Below are 18,798 nucleotides of genomic sequence, written 5' to 3'. Positions count from 1 at the left end.
GTCAACCCCTTAAGTATCATTCACCAATCTATCCTAGCCAATTCACGCCTAATAGCTTCAAAGTTAGCCTTCTTTAAGTTCTGGACCATGGTCTCTGAATTAACTGTTTCATTCTCCATCCTAATGCAGAATTCCACCATATTATGGTCACTCTTCCCCAAGGGGCCTCGCACGAGATTGCTAATCCTCTCTCATTACACAACACCCAGTCTAAGATGGCCTCCCCCCTAGTTGGTTCCTCGACATATTGGTCTAGAAAACCATCCCTTATGCACTCCAGGAAATCCTCCTCCACTGTATTGCTTCCAGTTTGGTTAGCCCAATCTATGTGCATATTAAAGTCACCCATTATAACTGCTGCACCTTTATTGCATGTACCCCTAATTTCCTGTTTGATGCCCTCCCCAACATCACTACTACTGTTTGGAGGTCTGTACACAACTCCCACTAACATTTTTTGCCCTTTGGTGTTCTGCAGCTCTACCCATATAGATTCCACATCATCCAAGCTAATGTCCTTCCTAACTATTGCATTAATCTCCTCCTTAATCAGCAATGCTACCCACCTCCTTTTCCTTTTATTCTATCCTTCCTGAATGTTGAATACCCCTGGATGTTGAGTTCCCAGACCTGATCATCCTGGAGCCACGTCTCCGTAATCCCAATCACATCATAGTTGTTAACATCTATTTGCACAGTTAATTCATCCACCTTATTACGGATACTCCTTGCATTAAGACATAAAGCTTTCAGGCTTATTTTTTAACACCGTTTGTCCTTTTAGAATTTTGCTGTACAGTGGCCCTTTTTGTTCTTTGCCTTGGGTTTCTCTGCCCTCCACTTTTCCTCATCTCCTTTCTGTCTTTTGCTTATAAAAGCATACAAGCACAGCTATTGTATTTTACAAGATGTTTGAGTTCTAGTTCACAGACTAAATACTCAGCTTAGATAGGTTGTCTATTATAGCCCAGATGGAGCTCTGGAATAAGATATCTGCTTCAGGCCAAGTGCCCCACTGCTGTATGAACATATTCTGCTGTATGGTGTAATGCCCAGGGAAGATGCACTTTAAAATATCAACAGTTGAATAGCTCAAACATTATTGCATTTACTTTATTATAAAACAAGAAGTTATGTAACTTTCTGTACTGATTTTTATTCAACTCTCATTGAATGTTAAAAATTACAAAAGGATAACACTTCTGCTTCGGGCTTCCTCATACACCTCCGCAAATACAACATTGCTACTGCTGGTGGGAGAGACATACAAGGATCCTCATGAGAAATCTAACGTAAAGGGGTCTGTCTTTACACAATCTACAAACAGGGAGTTTAGGGGATGATGAAGTCATAGCACTATAGAAGTCGAATTCTTTCATATACAAAAAAGCACACAGATTGACTGGAGTTGAATATTCATAATGAATATATGTGCATTCAAAAAAAGCCAGGAATGATATTCCTCAACAGTTTGTTTCAGGCACAGGACAAAACTAAAATTACAGAAAAAAAAGTTATGGACAGTTCACTAGTGTTTGCTCTTCTTGGATTTCTTGTGTGATCGATGTGGAGATCTGGACTGGGATCTAGATTTTTTGGAAGATTTTCTGGGTGTCCGAGAACGCGATCGTTTGGACCTTTTCGGCGTCCTTGAGCCAGATCGGGACCTGCACAAAATTGTAAAAAATGTTAAGCTGACGATTCAAAACACATTCTGCCACAATTTAACTGAAGTGGTCACTCAATTTCTGAAAAAAGTACACATTATACACAAGGTTGCTAAAATGCAACAGATTAAGCATTGTGCATATGAAACATACAAAAAGTTTCACAACTGTATTTATATGGCATCTTTAATGTAGAAAAGCGGCATAGAAGCATAACCAGATAATTGACACATGCCAAAGGAGGAAATGTTGGGACGTGACTAAAAGCTTGGTCTCAGTGATGGTTTTCAGGAGAGCTTTAAGAAAGTGAGGGAGGTGGAGAGGATTACATTTAATGCAGCGAGCACCATCGTAAGTTGAAAGCTACCATTACAATTTAAAATGAAAATCAAACATCTTGATGTGCACAAACATCAGAGATGAGTGGACCACAAAATGACAATACACTTTAAAAAGAAAATAAATATTTATAGAAGTAGACAATATTTATGTTACACAATGCTTAAACAGACATTTTATTTATCAGTAATAGGTTTGGGAAATTCACCAAAGAACACTTAAGATCAGGTCTAAGATCAAAGCCCACACTTAGGGATGTTTCATGTACGTATGGAATTACCAGATGACCCAATCCAGTGAGTAACTGTGCCATAGCAACCAGCAAAGTCCCAGGTTCAATCCCCGATCTCAGCTGGATCAGTATGGATGCTGTGAGTGGCTTTAATTATGGAGAACAAAATGCTTCTCCTCCATGTCCTCCATTGCCCCTGCTGAAAACATGCAGATTCAGGCTCCTGGTGATGCTCTGATGGTGGAGTAGTCTGCTCACACTCACCATCTAGGCTCACAAGGGTGTGGTACCATTCAATCGGAACCCAGTAAGGAGTTAATATCTTCAGGAGAGGAAGGGAAGCAGAGAATTTTTAATTTTGTGGTGTTAAATGCACCAAAGCAAAGAAAATTAAGCTGTCGAGAAAGAAACTGCTACACATAATTACAAGCTATTTACAGCGACCCAGCGATTTACTGCTCTTACTGGATGGAATTTTTAAATCTGTGCATTCCTTACAATTAGAGCCATTAGTTTATAATAACTGAGTAAGTCCATTTCAATTTTTAAATAGGCTCCCAGGATTGTGTCTTACAGATCCAATTCCATGATTCTTTTCATTTTTCTGTGAAAGTCATAAGTTGATGGCCTTCTATTAGCCATTGCCACCTTGAAGCATTGAAGAACAGCTGGTACCAGAAGGCAGTGCTGCCTGTGAAACCATAGCTCTGCATGAGACAGCACATTCACAGATTGTAGAATAAAACTGCTTTGGGGGGGGGGGGGGGTTGAAAAGAGAAAGAAAATAAATACACAAAATGGTCACGGTAACAGTGACCTGAAATTCTTGTGGACACTAGATTTACTAACCCTCTAGACTACAAGCACGCTGGAGAAATTACCATCTTCCCTTGCTGATCAATTTTGTAAGATCTCAACTCACAGGGACAGAGTCCTATTTCAATAAAAAGGTTACTCAAACCTCAAAGAATAGATTACTGTGATGTTAACTGTTAATTTCAAAGATTGCCCAATTTTAACATTAATTCTGCTCCACCTATTGTCTTCCCCATTTCTCCTCTTTTCTGTTCAGATCAATTTTTTCATTAAACTTAACTGTACTTTTTTTTTAAACCCAATCTTAAACTGTCCTGTACTCTTCTCTCAAATCTTTTACTTATATTCTATTGTTTGTACCTTTCATTATTCACTTTGATAGAAGGAACAAAATTTTTTGATTGGTTTAAAAAAAAGAAGTCTTTTGGTGTCAACTTAAGTTAATTAAAGCTACAGAACAAAGAATGAATTAGTCACACAGAGGCCCATCTCCGATAAGTTTCAGGTCAGAAAGGGCCAATCATATTGAACAGTGACTCTCAAGGCAGAAGCGGTCTCTATCTGCGATATCCAAGAGTTATAAAAAGTAGGATAAAGGGAATGTGTTCCCAGTTCCAACATTCAGCACATTAATGAATACACACAAGAGGAAATACAAAGCAACACAATGTGGGATCCACCATGCAACGTACCGTTTGGACTTCTTATTTATATCTCTAGGTGTGTCTTTGTGTGTTGACCTGGTGTGGGGGCTCTCTTTGGTATGCGATCTATCTGACCATTCTGAACGTGGTGATGGTGACTTCACACGCCTGACAATACGAGTTGGACTGACAGATGCACTGTGTTTCCTCTTTCTATCAAAACATCACCACATCACACAATTAGAGAAACCAGTTGCCGAGGCTTCAGCATTTCACATGCTTACTTTCTATTCTGCAGCAATAGCAAATAGCAGCAGCCCCAATTCAACAACAAATAGTAAAACGTAGATAGTAGAAACAAAAAAGTTGCATCATTTCAGGATTTCTACTTCAAATGAGACTCCTGAGCAGGTGACTGGTCATTCACATGTGCAAGGCAGATATATTGCATCAAAAATAACTAGTGAGAAAAAAACTATTGCTTCTATGGAACATGTGTAATCCACTATAAATACTCAACTTTCAAACATCTAGTATACATCCCTAGTATAGGATATGCTTTAGTTTAACTTATCTGCTGTACGGAATAGCAATTTATTCAACACTTGAGTCTTCCTCATTTTCTCAATTCAGCCATCCATGTACAAGATAATCCTCAATGCATGTGAATTGACCATGTGCTGATGCACTGTGGGGGGTACCTCCAACACAAGGACTGCAGCGGTTCAAATGGCGGCTCACCACCACCTTCTCAAGGACAATTAGGGATGGGCAATAAATGCCGACCTTGCCAGCGACATCCACATCCCAGGAAGGAATTTTAATTTTTTTAATTATCTAAGGAAGCTACCCCTTTAAGACCTTCCTTAATATCTAGTGACCTCCCCCTACTGGGCTATATATGGAACATAGATTTGAACATTTTCTGCATGGACAGTCAATGAACCATACAGCACATGGTTAACTTTTAAACCTATTGGTTCTGTTTATAGGTCAGACACAGACTGCAACTCAGTGAATGAGGAAGCCGGTACCAAAAATGGTATTTCATAGATATTCACACACGACTTCCTGAACGTTGACAGGATCCACAAGAGGATTTGAGGAAAATTTCTGAATTTTCTGTATTTGTTGACTGATTGGCTAATTATTTCCATTGCCAAATACTAATAAGACATCATTTCTGCGATGATCGCATTATTTTCTTCTGGGTAACTGAGCCTTTCCAAGATTAGGACAGAGAGTCTCCAAGAGGCTATCAATATTTGTTGTGTACTCTACACTGGAGTGATGTACCATGCTCTTCCATTTGTCAGTCTCCACGTACAAACAGCAGTGTACAATTTACCAAAGAATATATACTTCCTTCCGCCTACTCCCCTCAAAAAAACCACTCTGCTTTTTTGTTCCTCCAGAAAAAAAAGAGAAAAAGTAACATCCCCAACTACATATTTAAATTGCAACGGGAGCAATTACTGCTGACATATTAAATCTGTTTGTATATGTATTTTGTAGAATCACCTCGGTATTAACCAAAAATGTACCTAATGACTACTAGCAGATTGTAAGCACTTGTTATAACCTCACACGTACACCTTGATTCACTGTACACAGGTATTTCGATTTGTAACTTTTACAGTTCTTTATATGATCAAATATATAGTAGTCGTAAAGCCGAAAATTTGTCAAGCTTTGTAAAACTGAGAACAATAATTCTGCCTTCACCAATTAACAGTGTGCGAATCAATTAGCTGGTCTTGGGACTAGATAAGACACTGTCTTTATAAAATGCCTGGGACCAGACAATGTCTGTAGAACAGGAGATAACAGGTCCTGAAGTTGCTGGCTAAGGTCTTGAGAAAAAGCAAGAGCCAGATAAGATGGAGGAACAATCCTCTAACTCTGTTGGAGGCAGATGATTGGTCAGCCATAAAGGTATTATAGCTTGAGGACCAGTCAATCACTCCCTGCCCATCAAAGGTAGGGATGGTGGGCTGACTCTTTCCTTTGTCTCAAAGAAACTCGACGCCCTATTGGCCACCACACCCTTTGGAAAAACCCTATTGGGGTAGATACCTGTGTCAATATGGAGCTTTGTAACTACTCTCAAAAATGGCTTATGAGAGTTAGGCTGTAGAGCAGTAGGAGCAAGGGCTGACCCTGGAGAGGAACCAGGCAGCAGTGGCCCACGAGGAGGAGGATCCGGATCAGAACTGAGTTTACCCAGGCGGAGTAAGGCCAAGGCATCAGCCACGAGCAGAGGATACCCCAGGCAGGATCAGGTGGAAGAGACCCCAGGCAGGGGGGAAACTTCCTTCAAGATTCCTATCAAGAAGGCATGAACTCTACCCAGGACAGCCGGGTGATATAATTCTGGTTACGTGCTATAAACTACTGCTAAGGCACCTATATGTGCTGTCTTTACTGTAATACCTAATAAAGGTATTATTATTAGAGGTGCTCCCCTGACCTGCGAGAAAACAGCATCAGCAGGTAGGATTATGAGAGCGCTAGCCACTGCAGGGAGCGGTGTGTGCTGGTCCAGCAGTACGACCACTTGTACAAGGGCGACTGGACTGACGACACTGAAGTCCAGGCAACCCATTGGAACAGCGACCGAGCCCGGCTGGGGGGAGCTGAGATCAGAGTCCGGTAAAGGGGGGGGGGGGGGGAGGGAGGGGTGCCGAGATCCGAGCCCAGCGAGGGGGTGGACGGTTGAGCCCAGCGTTGTAGCAGGGTAGTGGCTGGTGTCCAACGATCACCACACATTTTAAAAAATCCATGCAGAGGCATCTTCCACCCTTTAAGATGTAGCTCATTGTAACACCTGTGAACCCATCTTATTTTAGTGCGAAAAGCGTCATCCTCATCACGAGAGACTGCCAATACTGTACGACCGAATAAAATACCATCGCACCATATTGGAGTCACGGGGTTTTTGCACCTTTCCCAATTGTTCCACAACACTGCTTTAACTCTAAATAATTAAGAACCCATTTAATATATATTTGAGGTCTAAACCTTATATAATTAAAAAGTGTTAGTCTTATTATTTATTGTTTGAAGAATATACTTTGACGAGTAATGTGAAATCACAATTACACAACTTGCAAAGTTGTCCATAGTTAGCACACAAGTGAGTGGTTTTTGGTTGACTCCAAGAACATCTCAACATATCCACATTTTATAATTACACTTCATATCTTACTCATAAAACCCCCATAACTAAAAGGAATGCAAAAGTTTACGGCAATGGTCCACCACGAATGCCTCAGAAACCGAGGACGGGCAATAAATGCAGCCTTGTCAGCACTGTCCACATTCCAAGAACAAAAGGAAAAACAAATTAAAACAGGGTGAATGTTAGACACGCATAATTTGCGATGCATGTAACCAACATTCCCGCTAAGCTGTGCGACTGTTTTTAAATACAAAAAACTGCGCATGTGTGAAAATTTGAAAAATTTGCAGCCAGTTAAAGGGGTCAAAAAAAATGAAAGGGAAAATTGCTTGTAACTGCAAGTTCGACACAAACAATACCTCTCTTTGCTCGAAGGGGATGAGGAGCTCTCTTTTTCTTTCCTATCTTTTACACGGAACTCCGATTTAATCACATCTTTCTCTTTGTCCTTTTTGTCACGCTCTCTTTCTCTTTCCAGTTCTTTCTCCTTCTCCTGAATGAAAAATAAAATCCAGCTGTTGTTTAGGTCACAATATTAAAGTACAAAGTAGTCCCCCACAAAAATAAAGCAAACTGTTAAAACACACTAAGGAAAGCATTACACCTAAAATCAACTTTTGGATAAAACTAGTTGAAGATTTGCTATTAAGATATTGAAACATCAAATATTTAAAAGTTCAACCAAATAAGCACAGATTTCCCCAATTGCTCAGCAAGTTTATCCAGCAAGCAGCTGAGCCATATAGAAAAAGATCCCCAATCTGTGTAGAGTTATCAGATCTCAGCAACAATGGTAGGGATGCTAAAGTTAGAGAGTTAAGCAGTGGAGAAAAAAATGTTGGCCTGGTTTTCCTTTTCCTGATTGTTCTGTAGTGATCCTAGGATGGGGGCATATAGAATCATAGAACGGTCCATCGAGTCTGCGCCGGCTGTTTCAAAGAGCAATGCAGTTATCCCCACTTCCCCACTCTCTCCCCATATCCCTGCATATTCTCTATCTCATGTCGCCTCTGCTTCTTTTGCCAATCACCTTAAATCTGCGCCCTCTCATTATCGACCCTTCAGCCATTGGAAACTGTTTCTCTTTATCTACTCTGTTTAAACCGTTCATAATGTTAAACATCTCCATCAAATCTCCTCTTAGTCTTCTTTGCTCCAAGGAGAAAACCCCAGCTTCCCCAGTCCATTCACGAAACTTCAATCCCTCATCCCTGGAACCATTCTAGTAATTCTCTTCTGTATCCTCTCCAAAGCCTTCATGTCCTTCCTAAAGTGTAGTGCCCAGAATTGGACAATACTCCAACTGGGGCCAAGCCAAAGTGGTACAATTTTAAAAGGGATGCAAGAACAGAGACACCCAGGGGGTGCTTGTGCACAAATCTTTGAAGGTAACAGGACAGGTTAATAATGCAGGTAATAAAGCAAATAGAATCCTGGGCTTTATAAATAGAGGCAAGAGTACAAAAGCTGAGTGTTATGCTAAACCTTCATAAAACATTGGTTTGTACCATTTAGCATGCATTATCTCTCCTCATTCTTCCTAATCAAAATGTATCACCTCACACTTATATGCATTGAATTCCATCTGCCACGTGTCCGCCCATCCCACCAGCCTGTCTGTGTCCTCTTGATGTCTATCACTATCCACCTCACTGTTTACTACATTTCCAAGTTTTGTCTTGTACCCCACCCCCCGTCATTAATGCAGATCATAAACAGCAGTGGTCCTAGTATGGATTTAAAAAGCACCTTTAATGTAGCAAAACATCCCAAGGCACTTCACCTTGGGCAACTCCACTGTATACCTCTGAGAAACAGCCATTCAACACAACTCCGTGTTCTATCCCATAGCCAATGTTGTATCCATGCTGCTGCTGCCCCTTTTATCCCATGGGCTTCAATTGTACTAACAAACCGAGTATGTGGTACTTTGTCAAACGCCTTTTGACATTCCATATACACATCATCAATTGCACTAACCTTATCCAACCCTCTGTTACCTCATCAAAAAACTCCATCAAGTTACTGATCAGTTACTCGAACACGATTTGCCCTTCACAGATCCGTGCTGCTCTCCTTTATTAGTCCATGTTTGTCCAAGTGGCCGTTGGGTTTTTCTCAAGTTATTGTTTCTAAAAGCTTCCTGACCGCCGCCGTTAAACCGACTGACCTGCAATGGTCGGGTTTATCCTTCTCCCCTTTTTTGAACAAGGGTGGAAAAATCCTGCCCGTGGAACCTAACATGGGTTTGGTAGATCAGGGTGCACCATCATGCAACCTGCTTCCATCAATGCTGCTTTATAACTAGCCAGTTACAGGTATGGAGAATTATGTGCAACTCCCTCTTTCCCTGCACCCACCCATCCCCCCCGACCCCCCGCCAATGTTAGAGATTGGGAATTTCACATATGGCCGGGGGAGGGGAGAGCAGCAGCACCTCAAATCATACTCTCTGGTCTGCAGAGCTCCATTATGCTATGCCAACAGAAGTTTTGCCAAATGTAAATCATCACTAGACCAAAGCTGCATTCAAATCAGCTGATGCTAAGAATTATTGGTTGGACTACAGGACAGAAATAGAATAATTATATTTTTTACTGTGTACCAGAGCCAATTTGTGCATTTTTAAATAGTTTACGCATATTAAAAGATAACAAATAAATCAGCAAATGAAATTATCCTTACAGATGCCAGAATTAAACTGGCACTTCACTATCTTCATTTATAATTACACTCATTAGTTTAATAACAGTCTTATGAATAAGACAAATCAAACTCAATCAAGTGAAGCAATAAGGAACAGAATCTATTTAGCACAAGCCGATCAGAATATGCTGCACTCACCCTCTGAAGCAGTTTGTCTCTATAATGTTCCACTTGGTCTTGCATGGTCAGGCCTGCCTTTTTAGGTCTTTTTCCAGATTCTAACTCATCCTGGAACTTCATTACCTTGAGCTTAAAAAAAAATCAAGTTTATTTTTAGATACAAATACATTTACAATTAAAAAACAGCCCAAAATGATTTTGCTAAAAGATTGTGACAACACAAGGACCAACTGCACCTCTATTTCTCGAAGCTTGGCTCGCTTTCCTTCAGACATTTCTGAATACTTAAGAGTGGGTCTGGGATCCACTGTTTCTTCTTTTATTGGGTTAGAAAAATAAAGTAGCTCCTCTGACCTAGTCATTTGATCGTCAATATAATCATCATCGTCTTCTTCATCATCGCTTTCCTTTAGTGTACTGTCCCTGTTAACAAATAATTTACCATTCTACTAGTAGTCAAAAATAAATCGAGTCACTGCAAAACAAGAAAGTGCTTTAAATTCTAATAAGGCCACCAGGAATCACTCATTCACGAATTCCTGTAATTTATACAATTGGTGTGGAAATTTTGATTGGCACCAACATGTTGCAATAACAGTGATTTAAACAAGTCTGCACTCTGATTACTGCTGCAAATCCATGGTGTTCAGATTTTTAAAAATTATGGTAGCACACCACCATGTTGGGGTAGCACACAGCCTATCTTTCTGTAGAGGCAAAGGACAAAGCTGACAAACTTTATAGTCACAGGGCTAAAATATTTACAATTTCATGCCTCACTGGGGTTCACATGACCCCAGAAACAATGGGGAGTATTAAAGCATCCTCCATTTATGTACTTTTCCTTTGATTTAATGGTACAGCCTAAATAAAACCATTAACACCGGCTGCATAAATACAATGCACTAGAGTTTGTTCCACTCTTGAGGTTGTCATGAATCATTCATGATTTAATTACTTCCTAATTTCTGAAAAAAATATTTAACTTTAAAAAAAAAACTTTTCCTGGTCGTGCATCCTGCATTATTATAGCAAGTCAGAATATCAACATACACTGGTTGTTCATCCTCTTCCGATTCAGTAGGTTGGTCAAAAAGCTCCCATTTTGAAGTTGTAACAGCTGTGTGATAAGTATACAGTGTTACTGAATGCAATAACTACCAATAAACTCAGTTCATTAAAGTATTGCAATTTAATAAATCTGCCAAAAACATTAGATGATTAATAGAACATTTGATGAGTTTATTTCCAATTGCAGAATTTAGAAGTCTCTGGTAAATTCAGTTGTTTGATAGCAATTAGTCATCCGTTATTGCTTGTTCATGCTAAAACCAAAATTAGTATAAGCTCAGCATTACAATTTGAGTCAGAGGTTTATAATCTGACTTACTGCTGTATAAAACATGTATCGAGTTGTGTGTATAGTAGAAAAATACTAAATTAATATTTAATCACTTATTTGTAACTCACCTTGTGATTCTAATTCTGCTTCATCTACTGCTTCCCATTTTGATGGAGCAACTTTAAAAACTGACTGAAACTTCTTGGGGTCTTCAAGGCCATCAACTAACAAAAGAAATTAGACAGTTATTTTGACCATCCACATCCCAATATTAGACACTTTTTAATTAACATACACTAACAGGGGAGTTTTTTCTTCGCTTCTTCCACTGGAAGTCAAGATGCTTCAGAGTTAATGGGACTTCAAGGGGGGATTAAAACTCATGTAAATCACAAGCTTTTCAGAATTTAAGTTAACAGTTGATTGTTAGGAAACTTGAGTGTCTGTCAAACATCCTTCGAAATATAAGGAAGAATATATTTGTAAAAGAATTGATATTAGTAAACAATTAGCCTCATAAAAGGGTTAATGCACAAGATAAAAGTTCACTGGGTTGGGGGGAATATATTAGCATGGTGAGAGGATTGGCTAACGAACGGAAAACAGAAGGGATAAATGGTTCATTCTCTGGTTGGCAACCAGTAACTAGTGGGGTGCCGCAGGGATCAGTGCTGGGACCCCAACTATTTACAATCTATATTAACGACTTGGAAGAAGGGACGGAGTGTAACGTAGCCAAGTTTGCCGACGATACATGAGGAAAAGCAATGTGTGAGGACACACAAAATCTGCAAAAGGACAGACAGTGAGTGGGCAAAAATTTGGCAGATGGAGTATAATGTTGGAAAGTGTGAGGTCATGCACTTTGGCAGAGAAAAAAAATCGAAGAGCAAGTTATTATTTAAATGGAGAAACATTGCAAGTGCCACAGGACAGCGGGACCTGGGGGTACTTGTGCATGAAACACAAAAGGATAGTATGCAGGTACAGCAAGTGATCAGGAAGGCCAATGGTATCTTGGCCTTTACTGTAAAGGGGATGGAGTATAAAAGCAAGGAAGTCTTGCTACAGCTATATAAAGGTATTGGTGAGGCCACACCTGAAATATTGCGTGCAGTTTTGGTTTCCATATTTACAAAAGGATATTCTTGCTTTGGAGGCAGTTCAGAGAAGGTTCACTAGGTTGATTCTGGGGATGAGGGGGTTGACTTATGAGGAAAGGTTGAGTAGGTTGGGTCTCTACTCATTGGAATTCAGAAGAATGAGAGGTGATCTTATTGAAACATGTAAGATTATGTGGGGACTTGACAAGGTGAATGCAGAGAGGATGTTTCCACTGATGGGGGAGACTAGAACTAGAGGGCATGATCTTAGAATATGGGGCCGCCATTTAAAACTGGGATGAGGAGAAATTTCTTCTCAGAGGATTGTAAATCTGTGGAATTCGCTGCCTGAGAGCTGGGACATTGAATACATTTAAGACAGAAATAGACAGTTTCTTAAACGATAAAGGAGTTATGGGGAGCAGGCGAGGAAGTGGAGCTGAGTCCATGATCGGATCAGCCATGATCTTATTGAATGGCGGAGCAGGCTTGAGGGGCCGTATGGCCTACTCTTGTTCCTATTTCTTATGTTATCCATGAAAACAGAAGGTACAAAAATTAAATCTTTTTCCAGCTCACCAATCCCTCAGCCAAGGAAAGGTAGGGAACCTGCTCCAGACCACAACCTCGAGCCATGATGAGAGGCATATAATTTAATAAAATGAATTTATAGGGCGATATAAATGGGGTGACCTGCAAGATTCTTTCCCCCTCCCCACAGGCGGCTTGACAAGAAGATGGAAGCACATGGAATTAAGGGGAAGTGGCAGTATGGATACAAAATTGGCTCAGTGATGAGAAGGGTGAGGGAGGATGGAATTTTTTCAGACTGGGAGGTGGTTTGCAGTGGTGTTCCACAGGGGTCCGTTTTGGGTCCATTATTCTCTTCATTTTTTATGAACAACCATGACTCAAGTGTAGGGAGCAGCATTCTAAAGTTTGCAGGTGATACAAAACTTTGCAAAGTAGTAGATAGTGGTGAGGTTACACACTTCAGGATGACAAACAGGATGGGGAAATGGGCACAAGTATAGCAGATGGTTCAGTCTGGAGAGCTGTGAAGTGATGCGTTTTGGGAGGATTAATATGGAAAGATAGTATACTATAAATGGCACAATTTTGAAAAGTGTAGATGAGCAGAGTGCTCCATAAAGGGAATGTTGATAAGATGTTTAAAAAAGCATATGGGTTACTTGGGTTTATAAGTAGAGGAATAGAATAGAAAAGCAAAGGCAGCATGCTGGAACTTTATAAATTACTGGTTAGACCTCAACTGGAGTATTGTGGACAATTCTGGCCACCACACTTTAAGAGGTAAAGGCCTTAGAAAAGGGTGGCCTAATAGAGGTTTTCCAGATTATGAGGTTTTGATAGCGCAGAGAGAAAAAAAACAATTCCCTCTGGCGAGTGGGTCAATAATCAAAGGTCACAGATTTTAAATCATTGCCCAAACATCGAAAGGGGAGGTGAGGAGAAATGTTTTTACTCAGTGGTCGGGATCTGGAACGCTCGACCTGAAAAGGTGGTGGAAGCCGATTCCATAAAGAATTTGAAAAGGGAGTTGGACAGGTGCTGGAGGAAGAGGAACTTGCAGGGTTACGGACAAAAAGTGGGGATTTGGGACTAAGCACGATTGCTCTTTCAGAGCCAGCACAGGCTCGACGGGCTGAATGGCTTCCTTCTGTGCTATATGATTCTATGATTCCGCCCATGGAAGAATGTCATGTGCAGTTGGTACCTCTTCACAATGGCATGGCCAAGATCTTGGAATCACTGATGTCTCGGAGCGGGTGCAGGACATTCTGAAATGGGAGGGAGAACAGCCAGTTGTCGTGGTGCACATTGGTACCAACGACATAGGCAAAAAAAGGGATGAGGTCCTACGAAACGAATTTAAGGAGCTAGGAGCTAAATTAAAAAGTAGGACCTCAAAAGTAGTAATCTCGGGATTGCTACCAGTGCCACGTGATAGTCAGAGTAGGAATCGCAGGATAGCGCAGATGAATACGTGGCTTGAGCAGTGGTGCAGCAGGGAGGGATTCAAATTCCTGGGGCATTGGGACCGGTTCTGGGGGAGGTGGGACCAGTACAAACCGGACGGTCTGCACCTGGGCAGGACTGGAACCAATGTCCTAGGGGGAGTGTTTGCTAGTGCTGTTGGGGAGGATTTAAACTAATATGGCAGGGGGATGGGAACCAATGCAGGGAGACAGAGGGAAACAAAAAGGAGACAAAAGCAAAAGACAGAAAGGAGATGAGGAAAGGTGGAGGGCAGAGAAACCCAAGGCAAAAAACAAAAAGGGCCACTGTACAGCAAAATTCTAAAAGGACAAAGGGTGTTAATAAAACAAGCCTGAAGGCTTTGTGTCTGAATGCAAGGAGTATCCGCAATAAGGTGGATGAATTAATTGTGCAAATAGATGTTAACAAATATGATGTGATTGGGATTACGGAGACGTGGCTCCAGGATGATCAGTGCTGGGAACTCAACATTCAGGGGTATTCAACATTCAGGAAGGATAGAATAAAAGGAAAAGGAGGTGGGGTAGCATTGCTGGTTAAAGAGGAGATTAATGCAATAGTTAGGAAAGACATTAGCTTGGATGATGTGGAATCTATATGGGTAGAGCTGCAGAACACCAAAGGGCAAAAAACGTTAGTAGGAGTTGTGTACAGACCTCCAAACAGTAATAGGGATGTTGGGGAGGGCATCAAACAGGAAATTAGGGGTGCATGCAATAAAGGTGTAGCAGTTATAATGGGTGACTTTAATATGCACATAGATTGGGCTAGCCAAACTGGAAGCAATACGGTGGAGGAGGATTTCCTGGAGTGCATAAGGGATGGTTTTCTAGACCAATATGTTGAGGAACCAACTAGGGGGGAGGCCATCTTAGACTGGGTGTTGTGTAATGAGAGAGGATTAATTAGCAATCTCATTGTGCGAGGCCCCTTGGGGAAGAGTGACCATAATATGGTGGAATTCTGCATTAGGATGGAGAATGAAACAGTAATTTCAGAGACCATGGTCCAGAACTTAAAGAAGGGTAACTTTGAAGGTATGAGGCGAGAATTGGCTAGGATAGATTGGCGAATGATACTTAGGGGGTTGACTGTGGATGGGCAATGGCAGACATTTAGAGACCGCATGGATGAAGTACAACAATTGTACATTCCTGTCTGGCGTAAAAATAAAAAGGGGAAGGTGGCTCAACCGTGGCTATCTAGGGAAATCAGGGATAGTATTAAAGCCAAGGAAGTGGCATACAAATTGGCCAGAAATAGCAGCGAACCTGGGGACTGGGCGAAATTTAGAACTCAGCAGAGGAGGACAAAGGGTTTGATTAGGACAGGGAAAATGGAGTACGAGAAGAAGCTTGCAGGGAACATTAAGGCGGATTGCAAAAGTTTCTATAGGTATGTAAAGAGAAAAAGGTTGGTGAAGACAAACGTAGGTCCACTGCAGTCAGAATCAGGGGAAGTCATAACGGGGAACAAAGAAATGGCGGACCAATTGAACAAGTACTTTGGTTCGGTATTCACTAAGGAGGATACAAACAACCTTCCGGATATAAAAGGGGTCAGAGGGTCTAGTAAGGAGGGGGAACTGAGGGAAATCTTTATTAGTCGGGAAATTGTTTTGGGGAAATTGATGGGATTGAAGGCCGATAAATCCCCAGGGCCTGATGGATTGCATCCTAGAGTACTTAAGGAGGTGGCCTTGGAAATAGCGGATGCATTGACAGTCATTTTCCAACATTCCATTGACTCTGGATCAGTTCCTATGGAGTGGAGGGTAGCCAATGTAACCCCACTTTTTAAAAAAGGAGGGAGAGAGAAAACAGGGAATTATAGACCGGTCAGCCTGACCTCAGTAGTGGGTAAAATGATGGAATCAATTATTAAGGATGTCATAGCAGTGCATCTGGAAAATGGTGACATGATAGGTCCAAGTCAGCATGGATTTGTGAAAGGGAAATCATGCTTGACAAATCTTCTGGAATTTTTTGAGGATGTTTCCAGTAAAGTGGACAAAGGAGAACCAGTTGATGTGGTATATTTGGACTTTCAGAAGGCTTTCGACAAGGTCCCACACAAGAGATTAATGTGCAAAGTTAAAGCACATGGGATTGGGGGTAGTGTGCTGATGTGGATTGAGAACTGGTTGTCAGACAGGAAGCAAAGAGTAGGAGTAAACGGGTACTTTTCAGAATGGCAGGCAGTGACTAGTGGAGTGCCGCAAGGTTCTGTGCTGGGGCCCCAGCTGTTTACATTGTACATTAATGATTTAGACGAGGGGATTAAATGCAGTATCTCCAAATTTGCAGATGATACTAAGTTGGGTGGCAGTGTGAGCTGCGAGGAGGATGCTATTAGGCTGCAGAGTGACTTGGATAGGTTAGGTGAGTGGGCAAATGCATGGCAGATGAAGTATAATGTGGATAAATGTGAGGTTATCCACTTTGGTGGTAAAAACAGAGAGACAGACTATTATCTGAATGGTGACAGATTAGGAAAAGGGAAGGTGCAACGAGACCTGGGTGTCATGGTACATCAGTCATTGAAGGTTGGCATGCAGGTACAGCAGGCGGTTAAGAAAGCAAATGGCATGTTGGCCTTCATAGCGAGGGGATTTGAATACAGGGGCAGGGAGGTGTTGCTACAGTTGTACAGGGCCTTGGTGAGGCCACACCTGGAGTATTGTGTACAGTTTTGGTCTCCTAACTTGAGGAAGGACATTCTTGCTATTGAGGGAGTGCAGCGAAGGTTCACCAGACTGATTCCCGGGATGGCGGGACTGACCTATCAAGAAAGATTGGATCAACTGGGCTTGTATTCACTGGAGTTCAGAAGAATGAGAGGGGATCTCATAGAAACGTTTAAAATTCTGACGGGTTTAGACAGGTTAGATGCAGAAAGAATGTTCCCAATGTTGGGGAAGTCCAGAACCAGGGGTCACAGTCTGAGGATAAGGGGTAAGCCATTTAGGACCGAGATGAGGAGAAACTTCTTCACCCAGAGAGTGGTGAACCTGTGGAATTCTCTACCACAGAAAGTAGTTGAGGCCAATTCACTAAATATATTCAAAAGGGAGTTAGATGAAGTCCTTACTACTCGGGGGATCAAGGGTTATGGCGAGAAAGCAGGAAGGGGGTACTGAAGTTTCATGTTCAGCCATGAACTCATTGAATGGCGGTGCAGGCTAGAAGGGCTGAATGGCCTACTCCTGCACCTATTTTCTATGTTTCTATGTTTCTAAAACCCATCTGCTGCCACACTAGAATTTCAACAAAGTTACTGCACCCTCATCTCCTCCTGTCTCAAGTACTGTAACAGCAATCTATACCAACGAGACATATAAAGTACAGCCAAGGTAACTAAATTGGATAGCATCAACTGTTTCACATGTGTGAATCAAGTAGCATGCAAAATTAAAACCACTTACTAGGAACACCGTCAAGGTCATCATCTAGCACCTTCATAGGAACACCGTCAAGATCATCTAGACCAGTGCTTAGATCAATTGGAAGTCCATCTACATCCTCCAATGGGGCACCATCAAGTTCGTCCTCAACAGGTGCTCCATCTAGTTCTTCGGGCTCTGGCTACCAAACATATAACCCACATTATTACCATAACTACCTCAGTCATTACACATTAGAACTGTACCAATAAGTTGTACATTACAGAAAAATGAAAAAAAAAATATTTGCTTTCTGTTACTGCACTGACTGAGGCATGGAGAGATTTTTTAGAAATGGACCAACCACAGTCTGGAAATGTACAACATACAACTGTAATCCAACTGAAAAATTCAGATATCATGATTTGCAAGAGTGGTTTGTGAATACAATCAAAAGTTGCTGGATTTATTGCATATTGCAATTTCTTCCACAGTATCCTTTATAGAATATAAGTTCTTACTCAGAGTGTTACTTAGAAATAACACACACTAATGGGTGACATGGTATTGCCCATAGATAATGGAGGCCACCCATGGATCCTCAAGGGCGAGGAAGCACTATGACCATACATGTATGGAAATCTGCAACTGCGAGGTACCGATCCCTCTAATTACAGGGGCACAGAAAACATTGTGACCCAAAGTTTGGCTGAAAGTTAAAATTCCAAGATTGGATTAAAAGGCCTCAGAAGAAGCCAGCCTCCTTAATGGAAATCTGTTCAAGATACTTTCACATAGTATGAGTACGTTTTGTTTGACATCAGAAATATTTTTTCTGTATTTGTTAAAATGATATTTTTAGGAGCATAGTTTGGAGCAGGCGAACAGTAAAGGGCACCAAAAGCACTTTGAAAAAAAAAGTCAAGAGATGATGGGGATTTTTTGAGGAAGATAGTGAAATGCAGGTTGTTTTTTTTTTTGAGTGCCAGATTAATAGCTTATATTTATGTAGCACTTTATTGCTTCCTCATGGTGTTTCAAATGCATCATATCCAATGAATTACCTTTGAGGTCAAGCCACTATTGTTGTGTATGGAAACATGCCAAACAAGTGTTGGCAACTAAAATTCCAAAACTGTGACTGCCAAATACAACAGTCTTCTGATAAAATACTGCCAAATTTATTAAACCAGTTTGAATTTTTGACCAGAGATGCACATTTAAAACTTACAAGGTGTAAAAAG

At 41.1% G+C, this 18,798-nt stretch overlaps 1 protein-coding gene across 3 annotated transcripts in view; it reads right to left on the bottom strand.

Annotated features, from left to right (window-relative positions):
* Positions 1 to 1,092: 1,092 nt before the first annotated feature.
* Positions 1,093 to 18,798, bottom strand: part of u2surp (U2 snRNP-associated SURP domain containing) — a 112,257-nt gene continuing 94,551 nt past the window's right edge. For all 3 annotated transcript variants that reach the window (XM_070883660.1, XM_070883662.1, XM_070883663.1), the window contains 8 exons: positions 17,597 to 17,756; positions 11,176 to 11,271; positions 10,759 to 10,825; positions 9,942 to 10,128; positions 9,724 to 9,834; positions 7,239 to 7,372; positions 3,747 to 3,911; positions 1,093 to 1,667 (listed from right to left, as the gene is read on the bottom strand). In XM_070883660.1, coding sequence (XP_070739761.1) covers positions 1,529 to 1,667; positions 3,747 to 3,911; positions 7,239 to 7,372; positions 9,724 to 9,834; positions 9,942 to 10,128; positions 10,759 to 10,825; positions 11,176 to 11,271; positions 17,597 to 17,756 — 1,059 coding nt within the window. In that variant the 3' untranslated portion in view covers positions 1,093 to 1,528. The remainder of the gene's footprint in view (positions 1,668 to 3,746; positions 3,912 to 7,238; positions 7,373 to 9,723; positions 9,835 to 9,941; positions 10,129 to 10,758; positions 10,826 to 11,175; positions 11,272 to 17,596; positions 17,757 to 18,798) is intronic.

Source organism: Pristiophorus japonicus, chromosome 6 (assembly GCF_044704955.1).
Source record: "Pristiophorus japonicus isolate sPriJap1 chromosome 6, sPriJap1.hap1, whole genome shotgun sequence".
NCBI classification, from domain to species: domain Eukaryota; kingdom Metazoa; phylum Chordata; class Chondrichthyes; family Pristiophoridae; genus Pristiophorus; species Pristiophorus japonicus.
This window is presented reverse-complemented; position numbering and strand designations above follow the sequence as displayed.